General features: G+C 46.8%; 1 protein-coding gene across 1 annotated transcript in view; it reads right to left on the reverse strand.

Moving 5' to 3' along the window:
- ARV1 (ARV1 fatty acid homeostasis modulator) overlaps positions 1-14,082 on the reverse strand; it is a 162,518-nt gene extending 148,436 nt beyond the window's left edge. The window contains exon 1 of the mRNA XM_086927139.1: positions 13,820-14,082. Within this exon, the coding sequence (XP_086783265.1) occupies positions 13,820-13,909 (90 nt within the window). The 5' untranslated portion in view covers positions 13,910-14,082. The remainder of the gene's footprint in view (positions 1-13,819) is intronic.
- Positions 14,083-14,839: the final 757 nt, after the last annotated feature.

Below are 14,839 nucleotides of genomic sequence, written 5' to 3' on the forward strand. Positions count from 1 at the left end.
TCGCCCCCTGCCAACCATGCCCCTTGCCACCTGATTGGGCACTTTGAACCCAGACGCTAATGCCGTTTAGGGGATTTTGAGGGCATCTGACTGCCCACCCTTTGCGACCAGCTGCCCTAGGGTTGTTAGTTAAGACCCCTTCAAGGGTCTAGCTTCACCTTCCGGGGTCTGCGATTTCTTTCTAGGACATACAATAAAATGGAGAGGATCATCAGATTAAAGACTGTGTAGGGTCAGCCTTCAATGTATTGGTACCTCTGTTTGTTTGCTATTTTCTGCTTTGCATCCACAAATTAACATGTGTTTCTGTTTTTGCTGAAGCAAAACATAATCTGCATAAAGCATCTGCTCTGCATTCAATGGCAAAACCTACTGGTGTTGCCAATGCTTGTATGCTAAAGCAACCGCTGGGTGCTGCTGTAGTGTAGTTCCTATTTTCCCAATAGGCTCTGCGCATTGGAATAACATAAACAGCAGTGTAGACGTAGGACTGAGGTCCTCTAGGTCTCTACTGACTATGTTAAACTTAATTCAGGTTTGCGCCAGCTAGCTCAGAGGTCACTAGAAACTTTCTTGAATGAATAGGGAGGGGTTAACTTCCCTGGCTCAGACAAGAAGGGATTCAGTTTCTGAAAACCGCATAAACATGACAACTTTGCTCCCTCGGAATAAGAGTGTATCTCTAGAGTTGTGTGAAAACAATAGGCAGCTATTTCACTCAGTCAATCGTGCATGCTTAGTTCCACCAGAATGCAGAGAAATAGAGAGAAGGGCGTTTTCAATAAAAGTGATGTTATTTATTGAGCAGTCTTCCTTCTCATGCAAGAGAAATTAATTGCCACAATTGCAATACTCATTATAAAGTAAAGTGCGTACAGTAAAAGTAGTATTTTGAAATAATACTGTAAAAGCATTGATATGGTTTCTTAGCCATAAAGTACTTAAAATAGATAAAATATATACATATATAAAAACATTGACTAACGTCCTCAACTGGTGCTTCTAACTACGCCTACCCCGGTGTACCTGACCTAAGCCTAATACTTGGGAAGGAGTAAGTAAGTAGCAGTTTAAGTTAAGTTGGTTAAGATAGTGTTGCCAAGAATCTGCCTCAAGAATTCTCCTAAGGGTTTAGTCAGCTCCGTACCTTGGTAATAGAATGGGAGGTCTGGTATCTCTTTCCTCAGGACTCGGTACCCCAGCCACCCGCAAGAGTAGGCTGGAAACACCGGAGCTGGATTTTCTCGGCTGGAGAAAAAGACAGCGTCTCACTCAGTGCGTCAAAACGGGAGGGGCGGCTTCCGTTGGCTCTCGCATCAGCTGGGCTCTCGGGCAAGTAGACGTCCGCTCTGCTCCAAACCACCGTGTGTTTGCTTAAGGCAACTGTTGGTATTTTATACCTGGAAGGTCCTGGGTTTGACGTAAGGTTGGACACAAGAAGTCACTAAGAACTAACAGTTCTTGCCGGACTTCAGGAGTTCTTGTTCAAATCAAAACAAAAGCAGGGGGGAATTTCCCGGGCTGCTGGAGGCTTGGTTTGTTTAAAGAACGCGTTATGCTTTCTAGGAGTCGATGGGAGTAGCCGTGCTGTGCTTTGGACTGCATAGGTTGTTACTGAATATGGATCTGATTCTTATGCCTTTATCAGGATATTATTGATTATAACCTCACAAGGGCATAAATCGTGAATATTGAATTAGGGTCCTAGCTATAAACACAACACTGCAATGTACTGTTTCTGAACGGGGTAGGTGAACGAGACAGCAGGCTTCTGACAATAATAGCGATTCAGAAAAGGGGGTGGTGATGAACAGAGTGTCTGAATTAAGCAGACCACTCTTACCCAGTCCAAAGATCAGGGCTTGATCCATCACCGTTATTTATCTCACTGCCCCATCCCAGCTCAGAACCTGGCTATATGCAAATCAGTCTGTCCCTGGCCCAGTGCATCATGGGAACAGGGCAGACTAAACTACCAAGCCAATTCTTCACCAGAAAGGAGACAAGCTACCGGGGACCGGTTTCTGGCATTTCAGCCGTCTTCGGCCCGGCTTGCTTGAATCCTGATGGAGCAGTGAGAAAGGGACTCATGTCTGAGTATACCCTGCCACACCTATAGTGGCCAAAAACGATTCAGAAAAGGGGGTGGTGATGAACAGAGTGTCTGAATTAAGCAGACCACTCTTACCCAGTCCAAAGATCAGGGCTTGATCCATCACCGTTATTTATCTCACTGCCCCATCCCAGCTCAGAACCTGGCTATATGCAAATCAGTCTGTCCCTGGCCCAGTGCATCATGGGAACAGGGCAGACTAAACTACCAAGCCAATTCTTCACCAGAAAGGAGACAAGCTACCGGGGACCGGTTTCTGGCATTTCAGCCGTCTTCGGCCCGGCTTGCTTGAATCCTGATGGAGCAGTGAGAAAGGGACTCATGTCTGAGTATACCCTGCCACACCTATAGTGGCCAAAAACGATTCAGAAAAGGGGGTGGTGATGAACAGAGTGTCTGAATTAAGCAGACCACTCTTACCCAGTCCAAAGATCAGGGCTTGATCCATCACCGTTATTTATCTCACTGCCCCATCCCAGCTCAGAACCTGGCTATATGCAAATCAGTCTGTCCCTGGCCCAGTGCATCATGGGAACAGGGCAGACTAAACTACCAAGCCAATTCTTCACCAGAAAGGAGACAAGCTACCGGGGACCGGTTTCTGGCATTTCAGCCGTCTTCGGCCCGGCTTGCTTGAATCCTGATGGAGCAGTGAGAAAGGGACTCATGTCTGAGTATACCCTGCCACACCTATAGTGGCCAAAAACGATTCAGAAAAGGGGGTGGTGATGAACAGAGTGTCTGAATTAAGCAGACCACTCTTACCCAGTCCAAAGATCAGGGCTTGATCCATCACCGTTATTTATCTCACTGCCCCATCCCAGCTCAGAACCTGGCTATATGCAAATCAGTCTGTCCCTGGCCCAGTGCATCATGGGAACAGGGCAGACTAAACTACCAAGCCAATTCTTCACCAGAAAGGAGACAAGCTACCGGGGACCGGTTTCTGGCATTTCAGCCGTCTTCGGCCCGGCTTGCTTGAATCCTGATGGAGCAGTGAGAAAGGGACTCATGTCTGAGTATACCCTTCCACACCTATAGTGGCCAAAAACGATTCAGAAAAGGGGGTGGTGATGAACAGAGTGTCTGAATTAAGCAGACCACTCTTACCCAGTCCAAAGATCAGGGCTTGATCCATCACCGTTATTTATCTCACTGCCCCATCCCAGCTCAGAACCTGGCTATATGCAAATCAGTCTGTCCCTGACCCAGTGCATCATGGGAACAGGGCAGACTAAACTACCAAGCCAATTCTTCACCAGAAAGGAGACAAGCTACCGGGGACCGGTTTCTGGCATTTCAGCCGTCTTCGGCCCGGCTTGCTTGAATCCTGATGGAGCAGTGAGAAAGGGACTCATGTCTGAGTATACCCTGCCACACCTATAGTGGCCAAAAACGATTCAGAAAAGGGGGTGATGATGAACAGAGTGTCTGAATTAAGCAGACCACTCTTACCCAGTCCAAAGATCAGGGCTTGATCCATCACCGTTATTTATCTCACTGCCCCATCCCAGCTCAGAACCTGGCTATATGCAAATCAGTCTGTCCCTGGCCCAGTGCATCATGGGAACAGGGCAGACTAAACTACCAAGCCAATTCTTCACCAGAAAGGAGACAAGCTACCGGGGACCGGTTTCTGGCATTTCAGCCGTCTTCGGTCCGGCTTGCTTGAATCCTGATGGAGCAGTGAGAAAGGGACTCATGTCTGAGTATACCCTGCCACACCTATAGTGGCCAAAAACGATTCAGAAAAGGGGGTGGTGATGAACAGAGTGTCTGAATTAAGCAGACCACTCTTACCCAGTCCAAAGATCAGGGCTTGATCCATCACCATTATTTATCTCACTGCCCCATCCCAGCTCAGAACCTGGCTATATGCAAATCAGTCTGTCCCTGGCCCAGTGCATCATGGGAACAGGGCAGACTAAACTACCAAGCCAATTCTTCACCAGAAAGGAGACAAGCTACCGGGGACCGGTTTCTGGCATTTCAGCCGTCTACGGCCCGGCTTGCTTGAATCCTGATGGAGCAGTGAGAAAAGGGACTCATGTCTGAGTATACCCTGCCACACCTATAGTGGCCAAAAACGATTCAGAAAAGGGGGTGGTGATGAACAGAGTGTCTGAATTAAGCAGACCACTCTTACCCAGTCCAAAGATCAGGGCTTGATCCATCACCGTTATTTATCTCACTGCCCCATCCCAGCTCAGAACCTGGCTATATGCAAATCAGTCTGTCCCTGGCCCAGTGCATCATGGGAACAGGGCAGACTAAACTACCAAGCCAATTCTTCACCAGAAAGGAGACAAGCTACCGGGGACCGGTTTCTGGCATTTCAGCCGTCTTCGGCCCGGCTTGCTTGAATCCTGATGGAGCAGTGAGAAAGGGACTCATGTCTGAGTATACCCTGCCACACCTATAGTGGCCAAAAACGATTCAGAAAAGGGGGTGGTGATGAACAGAGTGTCTGAATTAAGCAGACCACTCTTACCCAGTCCAAATATCAGGGCTTGATCCATCACCGTTATTTATCTCACTGCCCCATCCCAGCTCAGAACCTGGCTATATGCAAATCAGTCTGTCCCTGGCCCAGTGCATCATGGGAACAGGGCAGACTAAACTACCAAGCCAATTCTTCACCAGAAAGGAGACAAGCTACCGGGGACCGGTTTCTGGCATTTCAGCCGTCTTCGGCCCGGCTTGCTTGAATCCTGATGGAGCAGTGAGAAAGGGACTCATGTCTGAGTATACCCTGCCACACCTATAGTGGCCAAAAACGATTCAGAAAAGGGGGTGGTGATGAACAGAGTGTCTGAATTAAGCAGACCACTCTTACCCAGTCCAAAGATCAGGGCTTGATCCATCACCGTTATTTATCTCACTGCCCCATCCCAGCTCAGAACCTGGCTATATGCAAATCAGTCTGCCCCTGGCCCAGTGCATCATGGGAACAGGGCAGACTAAACTACCAAGCCAATTCTTCACCAGAAAGGAGACAAGCTACCGGGGACCGGTTTCTGGCATTTCAGCCGTCTTCGGCCCGGCTTGCTTGAATCCTGATGGAGCAGTGAGAAAGGGACTCATGTCTGTGTATACCCTGCCACACCTATAGTGGCCAAAAACGATTCAGAAAAGGGGGTGGTGATGAACAGAGTGTCTGAATTAAGCAGACCACTCTAAAAAACGGTGTTGGATCTAGCCCTGATCTCTTGACTGGGTGAGAGTATTCTGCTTAATTCAGAAACTCTGTCCATCACCACCCCTTGTTGTTTAATTATTTTGTCCACCATAAGCGTGGAAGGGTATACTCAGATGTGAGTCCCTTGCTCATTGCACCATCAGGATTCAAGCAAGCCGGGCCGAAGACGGCTGTAATGCCAGAAACCGGTCCCCGGAAGCTTGTTTCCTTCCCAGTGAAAGAATTGGCGTTGTAGTTTGGTTTGCCCTGTTCCCATCATGCACTGGGACAGGAACAGACTAATTTGCATATAGCCAGGTTCTGAACTGGGATGGTGCAGTGAGCTAAGAAACGGTGTTGGATCTAGCCCTGATCTCTTGACTGGGTGAGAGTATTCTGCTTAATTCAGAAACTCTGTCCATCACCACCCCTTGTTGTTTAATTATTTTGTCCACCATAAGCGTGGAAGGGTATACTCAGATGTGAGTCCCTTGCTCATTGCACCATCAGGATTCAAGCAAGCCGGGCCGAAGACGGCTGTAATGCCAGAAACCGGTCCCCGGAAGCTTGTTTCCTTCCCAGTGAAAGAATTGGCTTTGTAGTTTGGTTTGCCCTGTTCCCATCATGCACTGGGACAGGAACAGACTAATTTGCATATAGCCAGGTTCTGAGCTGGGATGGTGCAGTGAGCTAAAAAACGGTGTTGGATCTAGCCCTGATCTCTTGACTGGGTGAGAGTATTCTGCTTAATTCAGAAACTCTGTCCATCACCACCCCTTGTTGTTTAATTATTTTGTCCACCATAAGCGTGGAAGGGTATACTCAGATGTGAGTCCCTTGCTCATTGCACCATCAGGATTCAAGCAAGCCGGGCCGAAGACGGCTGTAATGCCAGAAACCGGTCCCCGGAAGCTTGTTTCCTTCCCAGTGAAAGAATTGGCTTTGTAGTTTGGTTTGCCCTGTTCCCATCATGCACTGGGACAGGAACAGACTAATTTGCATATAGCCAGGTTCTGAGCTGGGATGGTGCAGTGAGCTAAAAAACGGTGTTGGATCTAGCCCTGATCTCTTGACTGGGTGAGAGTATTCTGCTTAATTCAGAAACTCTGTCCATCACCACCCCTTGTTGTTTAATTATTTTGTCCACCATAAGCGTGGAAGGGTATACTCAGATGTGAGTCCCTTGCTCATTGCACCGTCAGGATTCAAGCAAGCCGGGCCGAAGACGGCTGTAATGCCAGAAACCGGTCCCCGGAAGCTTGTTTCCTTCCCAGTGAAAGAATTGGCTTTGTAGTTTGGTTTGCCCTGTTCCCATCATGCACTGGGACAGGAACAGACTAATTTGCATATAGCCAGGTTCTGAGCTGGGATGGTGCAGTGAGCTAAAAAACGGTGTTGGATCTAGCCCTGATCTCTTGACTGGGTGAGAGTATTCTGCTTAATTCAGAAACTCTGTCCATCACCACCCCTTGTTGTTTAATTATTTTGTCCACCATAAGCGTGGAAGGGTATACTCAGATGTGAGTCCCTTGCTCATTGCACCATCAGGATTCAAGCAAGCCGGGCCGAAGACGGCTGTAATGCCAGAAACCGGTCCCCGAAAGCTTGTTTCCTTCCCAGTGAAAGAATTGGCTTTGTAGTTTGGTTTGCCCTGTTCCCATCATGCACTGGGACAGGAACAGACTAATTTGCATATAGCCAGGTTCTGAGCTGGGATGGTGCAGTGAGCTAAAAAACAGTGTTGGATCTAGCCCTGATCTCTTGACTGGGTGAGAGTATCCTGCTTAATTCAGAAACTCTGTCCATCACCACCCCTTGTTGTTTAATTATTCTGACAATAATAGGGCAGCCTCTAGCTCTAAGTGCTACAGGAAAATAAAGCCTTTATGGGCCTTGTACTTAGAATCGGGCACACAGTACAGACAGACTTAGCCGTGACTGTGCTGTTGTGTTACTCTGTCGACAAGGGGCTCTCCTTGAGCAGCACCATACCAGGTTTCCTTGACTTTCACGGTAGGCATCGGCTAGTAGTACAGACAAACAAAGATTTTTTTTTTAAATTACGTTAGTTTACTGCTAACAAGGCAAGTTTATGTAAAGATCTATGCCCACCCTCAAATGTTGCTCCATCTCTCCCACTTAAGGCATGTACAATGCCCACGCTTCCCAGGTACTCTTTTACCATAAAGGGGACCAACAAGGAGTTGGAGGTGTGCATCAGGACAGGTAAGAACAGGAGAAAAGGACAAAAGATGCAGGGTGGGTGGCTCTCGGGTAGCTGCTCCATGACTAAATGACAAACATGGATTGAGCAAACTTTGGTGATAAATGTACTGATCGGACCAAAATCAATATTATACATTCAAGGCACTGGCACAGAGGCAGAGTTTTTGACTCTGGAGCTGGGGATCCGGGTTCGAGTTTTGACGTCTCTGTGTAATATATGTGTGATGCAAAGTGCTCAGACACCTTACACTGGTATGGTTGGCGCTATATAACTAATTAAATGCGTGAGAGAGAGTGTGGTTATGGAGGCTTGAGGGGCACCGTTAACCCCTCCCATGCTCGTGACGGAACCGTTCCGTCACGAGCCTCGGGTGGGCTGTGCTGGTGACGGAACGGTTCAGTCACGGCCCGCTCGCCGCGCCTGCGCGGCGCGTTCTATTGAGCGGGCGGGGCCGTGACGGAACCGTTCCGTCACAAGCACAGCTCACCCGCGTGCTGTGAAGGAGCGGTTCCGTCACGAGCACGAGACCGCCGCGTGGCCCCCCCACCCCCTTAGCACTGCGGCGGAATAGCCGCCGCAGTGAAGGGGTTAAAGGGTGATTTTGAGGGAATCCGTGGTGGAGGTGGTCATTGGGGGCACCAACAAACATTGTTGCACCGGGCATCACCAGCACTAAATAGATAAAACAAACAAGCATTTGCAATGCAATAGGTATCACAGTCGTGAGAACTAGAGCTATTGGCATTGTAAATGGCAATGCCTTTTATTTACGTATTGGTTTTTAAAACATAAATAAAAGGCATTGTCATTTACAATGCCAATAGCTTAAACTCTTGCAAATGCGAGACTTATTGCATTGCAAATGCTTGTTTAATATATGGAAGTGTTTCACCGTAGATCAGATTTTATCTTTCCATAAGCATTCATTAGAAATTTGAGAGTTTTTAAACATGAAATGGGAAACTTTCCTGCCCCCCCTGAGGACAATGTTATTAGTGAACTAAGAGGAAAGTCTGTTGTCATATGTACCCCATATGTGGCTTAATTATTTATTAGATGCCTGCAGTACCACTGTAGCCTTTTACATCAAACACAAGAGCGGTTTTTATATGGGGCACATCTGAGGCTCAAATATTTGAAGGTGCTGTCTTGCATGATTTTGAACAACAAGCATTGGCAAAGCCAATACGTCTTGCTAATCCGAGAGCTATTGGTGTTGTCAATGTCTTTTAGCCATGTTGAATAACAGTGAGTCAAGCCTCCCAACACGGTATGGGGTGAAGGGTGGTTGGGGAGAAGGTAAACAATCAAAATAATGGTGGGGCAAGTCAAGCAACACAACACGCAAGAGGATGGAGCACAGTTGTGATCTTAGCACCCATGCACCAGCTGAGCCCTGAAAATATTTGCTGTGTAAATCATGCAACACACCACTTAAAAAATGAAAAGTTTCTTCAAAATTCACAAAATGTGTCTGTTTTTAACATGTGGAACGTATGTTTTACATGCCTAGATATGAGCAGCACTTAAAAGCAAGTAAAAAATGTAGCAATAATGAAGTGACTTAATTGAAATACTCTGATAAAATAGGGTTGCATGAAGTTTAAATGCTGTGTGCATTATTAACGCCATTGCTAGAAGACAATGTCATTTATATGGAGTTCGGGAGTAAAAAAAAAAAGAGGCTATTCTTTTCTAAGCGTGCCACTGAATTTGCAAAATCACTAAGGGCTAACAGCTCACCAGCACACAGGAAGATAAAAAGGCAGTGCTGCTCCATGGGTGGGACACCAGCCTAGGTTCCCTGCCTGCTGTTTGCAGTCATCAGCCCAGTCCTGAGCTAATTAGAGTTAACGGGGTGACCGTATGTCCCTCAGAACCTGGGTATTAATAATATATAAAACAAGTGGTTCTAATACAATTACTATGATCTATGTATTCAATACAAAAGCAATGATTTATTTAAATTAGTTATCAGCAAATGCAAAACAATTTTTGTGAAAGAAGGAAAGAAACCTTATAGTAGGAACACACAAAAAGAACATTTATTGCCAAAAATTGAGTTTTTCACTCTTCTTTTTATTTACAATGGGATTGAATATGGTTGTCATAGAAACAATTAAATTGAGGCGATACAGTAGTGACTATTGTGAAGAATAAGTGACATGTGGTGACACATGAAGTCAATGGTGCATTATTTACATAACATAGATAAGTGACATAAATACAATGGATTCAAAGCTTATTTTGTTCTGTCCCTTAATTTTTAAACAAGAATACGAGACCCAAGGATGATTTTAAGTTAGGGTCAAGAAGACCGTATGGACAAGTATGACAATACCATGGACGTTTCGACCCTGGATATAGCGCAGAGTCAAGGTTGGTCTTCTTCAGGACTGTAAAAGGGAGTGGACAGCCACAAAGACAGATAATCCAATCAATGGAATTAGAAGACTGTGATCCTAATGGGACAATCACTAGAGATCAGAGAACAAGAACCCTGCTGATAGTCAGGGCATATTGAGGATCCAAAATGTTTATCCAAGGTTAATGTGATCGGTTAATATCCACCATCCGGTGTGATTCTGAATACGAAGGCATCATTGAAGACCTCCACCCACAGGTTGTGGTTTTAAATGTGAGTAATCACTCAAACACATGACCTCCACCAGCCAGTTGGAGTCTTGTGATGTTGAGTATGCTTGATAAGATAACCCTGCCAAAAGCGGTCAAATACTTCACAGCTTGCGCTTCGTCTGCCGTCTGTCTGTAATTACGTTGAGTCCTTAGCTAAAGCAAGCCTTGTTCCTGACCTGTGGGAGACTGAAAGTTTCCCCTCCTGCCACAGTGCTTGCGTTGCATCCTATAGTTGGCAGTTTGCGTACAACATTCACACCTCAGTACCCCAAACTCACTCACTTAACTCAGGCGAGGGCAGAGCAGGCCAGTGTGTAGATGAGCTGTGACATTGATAAGGCACATTATAGCACTGCATCGCAAATTACTTATTCAAAGTGATACTTTTGTACAACTGGTATTCTGAACTCACATATTTGAAAGCACATTCACACGCGCCAATGAACAAAAACGATATTGGTGAAATATAATATTTGGCCAAAAGCACACATTTTAATCGGAGAAGCCGCAATTTACCCAGGTTTTCAGGTTTCACTTTGTACAATTCAGTCAGGAAATAGGTATCTATTTGTTTTTCCTTAGATAAGTCATTTTACATGAGCAATAGATACATTACACAAACACTGTTTATAGGCATGGGGAGATTAAGTGATGTGCCCATAATCACAGTATGTTGAGCAGATGCCAAGAGAGGGGCTGGGGAGTTAGTACACATGGACACAGAGCAGATCATAATTCTGTAAAAGAAGACAATCCACAGGTAGACCAATACATTTTAAGTGCCCCCAAGAGACCTCCGGGACCAATCACAGGTGAAGTGGAGTCCAGGAACAGAGTAAAGAAACACAAAATTGAAAGCAATTCAGGACCTGTGCTCACTGCTATACACAAAGGAGCTACCAGGTGACCAGAACTTCTCCTGAGAGAGGATGCTTGCAAAACACATCAATGATACCTAAAGTAAAAGAAATCAAAGTAAAATAACGCACCAAACAGGGGTGGGCCTGGGAGTTTTCGCAGAAGCCACCCCCACAGGGGGCTTAGAGGGCCGGCGCCTTAACCCGCGCTGGGCCCCCCCAGAGAAACCGGTTTGGGGCATTCCAAGAAGCGGGAAAGTCTGTGCCACCCCTTCAGAACCCCCCGCTAGCTGCGCCAGGTAGGCGCCGGGCCCGCCGGCCAATGGGGGCATTGCGGGGGTCAAACCCCCCCAATAGGAGAGGGGGCCAGCTAGCCGGGAATGCAAAAATGGGGGCATAAAAGAGCAGCGCCTGAGTCCAGTAGGCATCATGCGCTTGGTCCTAGGCAAGGCGGGCCTCCCCCCGGCCTCTTTTGGGTCACACTCATTCAGGATCGGAGCTGCCACATCTGCAGCTCAGCACGGGATGGCAGAGGCAGGGATAAAGGCCTTAGGGAGATGGCGGTCCCGCGCATTCAAAGCAAACGTGAGGCCTCACCTACAGTAAAAAGTCAGCAGCGCGCCAGGTTGGCCCCAACAACACAGAGCTGACCATTGTGACCATTAAATCAGCAGGGAAAAGACCGCGGCTGGTGGTGGGCCACTCTTTTGTGTCCAGGATGCAGGCATGGTGGCAGCAGCGAGGCTGCAAGCGGAAAGGAAGGCCAATGGAAACATGCATCCGCTGGTTGGGCAAGCCTGGGATGAAATGGGAGCAGCTGGCGGCGGCGCTGGAGAGAGTGCAAACAGACACGCCCTGGCTCCCCGACGTCTTGATCATCCACCTGGTGAGCATGGGTAGGAAAGTGCTCCTCCATGACATCCAGAGGGACCTCACAGAGGCGGCCAGAGCATTCCGGAACACGGCTGTCATATGGTCGGAGCTCATTAGCAGACGGCAATGGCGTGGGGCAGAGTCAAGGAGAGCCGTGGAGAACTCCAGAAGGAAACTAAACATAGCCACAAGCAAGTTCTGCAGAGTCAACGGGATGGAGAGCGTGAGGCACGGCTCATCCACCCGGGCCGCCCGGAGCTCTATGCGGGCGATGGAGTACATCTCTCTGAAGAGGGGATGGAAGTGTTCTGGAGCAACCTATGGGGGCGCAATGGCGCTGGCAGGGTGCAAGTAAAAAAAAAAAAAAAGAGAGGAAGCACATTTTCGGACATTAGGGGGGAGCCGCAGGAAGACGTAAGCCTCCCTAGCGGCGTGGCAGATAATAAGGAAAACAATGGTTGCTACGTAGGCACACCGTCGGGCGGTGTGTAAGAATGGGCACCCTCACACTGGGATGCCGGACGGCAGGGTGAGGGGCCAACCCATGAGAAAGGGGGTAGCAAACGGAGACGGCACTCGCTGCCCAGCCCCCGCCGGTTGGCAGGGCACAACAGAAACCAACAAGGTGGCGAGTATGGTCCTAACTCCGGGAAGGAAGCTACCCCCGCGCAATGCAAGCGATGAGGCAACCCAAAAGAACTAACGAACGAACTGCCAGTCCAAAGGGAACAGACGTCAGACGGGATCAGCAAACACGGACTGATGATTTATGACCATGTATGACAAATTATTAAATAGTATTTTATGGCAAGAACTACATGTGATGTATGACAAACAGTATTCGCATGTATTGTAACAAAACTGCGGCCAACACTGACCACTAAAGAAACTAAAGCAGGTGTTGGCTTGTTCATACAGAAGGACCGGGATAGGTCCCATGCATGTGTGTGTACATACTCTGGGGGACTGGGGCACAGTGCGAGGGTTAATGAAACTGGGAGTGGGTAGGTGGAGATGGAGAAGGAAATGAGAAAGCGGCGGAGAGGAAAAACACAAGCACTTATGTGGAGTACTGGAACACAGAGAGAAAAGTAGCTCCAAAAACATGAGCAGCAAATGGGCACAAGTACTTGGTCCATGCTCCAAGGCAGGGCCAAGGATAAGGGCAGGGCATGACACAGGCATGTCTACACAAACCGGATGAAGGAAATGACAGTGACTCTACAGCAAGCACATCAAAATCTGTGGACGGGGTGTAGGCCCACTGTGTGTAAACAACATGTCTCAAATATGTCTAGCTGAGACCTTAAAAGGAGGCTCAGTATTTGTGTAGGATCACACAATTTGATCACTGTCCAATTTAACAATTAGAGGGTGTTTTTCCCACATCAAATGGTAATGAATTCGCTTTAATTCAGTTATGATGAGATTAGAGAGTGGGTGACAGGCAGATCTGCATTTTATTGTTGGCAGTTGTACACAGCACAACCTTTGCCCAAAGTCATCCAAGCGCTTCAAAACAGACACAGACTAGATACAAGTTTGTTTCCTGTCCAGGGAGATTCATATGGGTTTCACAGGATGAAGAAGTATTTTTTCTTGTGTCAGGAAGGCTTCGCCTGTTGCAACTTGGCCAGCTGGAAAATGCAACAGGTGGTCGCTAAACGGAGCACCTGCTGATGTCAGAAGTCTGGTAGAAGGCGAGCTGCAAGGCTATTCGTGCCCCCACCACTCAAATATTTAGTGTCTCCTACGCCCTTAAATGTTGTAATTTCGTAACTTAATAATGCCCGCGGCGCTCCCCTAAAGGCGCCATGAAAGCAGAAACCTAGAGGTATTGTTTAGATGGCCATTGTTTGAACGCCCCGGAAGGAGCATCCCACTGCTGCATCCCAACACACACACATTCAAGGAAGACCCGGAAGTGAACTCACGCATATGGTGAGCTTCAGTACTCCGCGGTTGTAGTCTCTGTACAGTTCCCCGGCTAGCTGGCTGCATTCGATGCACCGATATGCCTCCATTGTACTCCTCGTTTATGAAGCGGTACTTTTTCCAGTACCGGGACAGGTTGCAATACTGTGGGAAACAGCGATGAAGGGTTGATGTAGGACAGGATTCAAGCTCTCGCCATTTCTATCGAACTGTCATCCGCTTCCTCCTTCGTGCTAGGTAGTCATAGAAACAGAAAGAGGACAAATTGAGACATTGTGAACTACCTTTAACCTCCGAAATTGATACCTCGTTTTATTTTGGCCATCTTTTAATATATTTCACTTTTAAATAATTATCCACGATTGACGATAATTATAAATGTAACGTTAATCGTTTTACTTTTTTGATCAGTAGATACAAAAACATACATTTTCACTTAATGTCTTTTACAAACATAATTTGTCTTGTGATATATTGCTGTCTCATATTGTAGTTAGCGAATCTTTTGTCGTTCTAAAATGTTCGGTGTTTTCAGTGAGACGATGTTTCTTATTTCAAGGGAATCTACAGCTCGGACGTATTAAATGTATATGATACGTTTTCACCACCTAGTGACCGTAATCAGAACTGCAAGCAGCAGTTTTCATCCTTGGTCTGCTTGAGAAGGGTCTTTTACGTGCTCATTTTATGTACCATAGCAGCCTCAAGAAATCGTGCGAATGTTAATAAAGAACGTACACCAAAATTAGATAAATGATGGTATTATAGAAGAAGAGAGAAAATCGTCATTGAATACTTCTCTTTACTGGCTCTAAAACTATTCACTCACTAACATACGAGCTCTCAAATTGACAGGCTCTTTTTTCAGGCAATTAATATTTTTCATCAAATGTCCCTCACTACGATGCGAGTCAGTTGAAATGCAAGCCCCACTCTTTCTTCAGAGATAAATCATTCATTCATTCATTCATAAATCTTTATTTCGGTAATATTATCACCATAAAAGATACACAAGATAC

Source organism: Lissotriton vulgaris, chromosome 6 (genome assembly GCF_964263255.1).
Source record: "Lissotriton vulgaris chromosome 6, aLisVul1.2, whole genome shotgun sequence".
Classification (NCBI taxonomy): Eukaryota; Metazoa; Chordata; class Amphibia; order Caudata; family Salamandridae; genus Lissotriton; species Lissotriton vulgaris.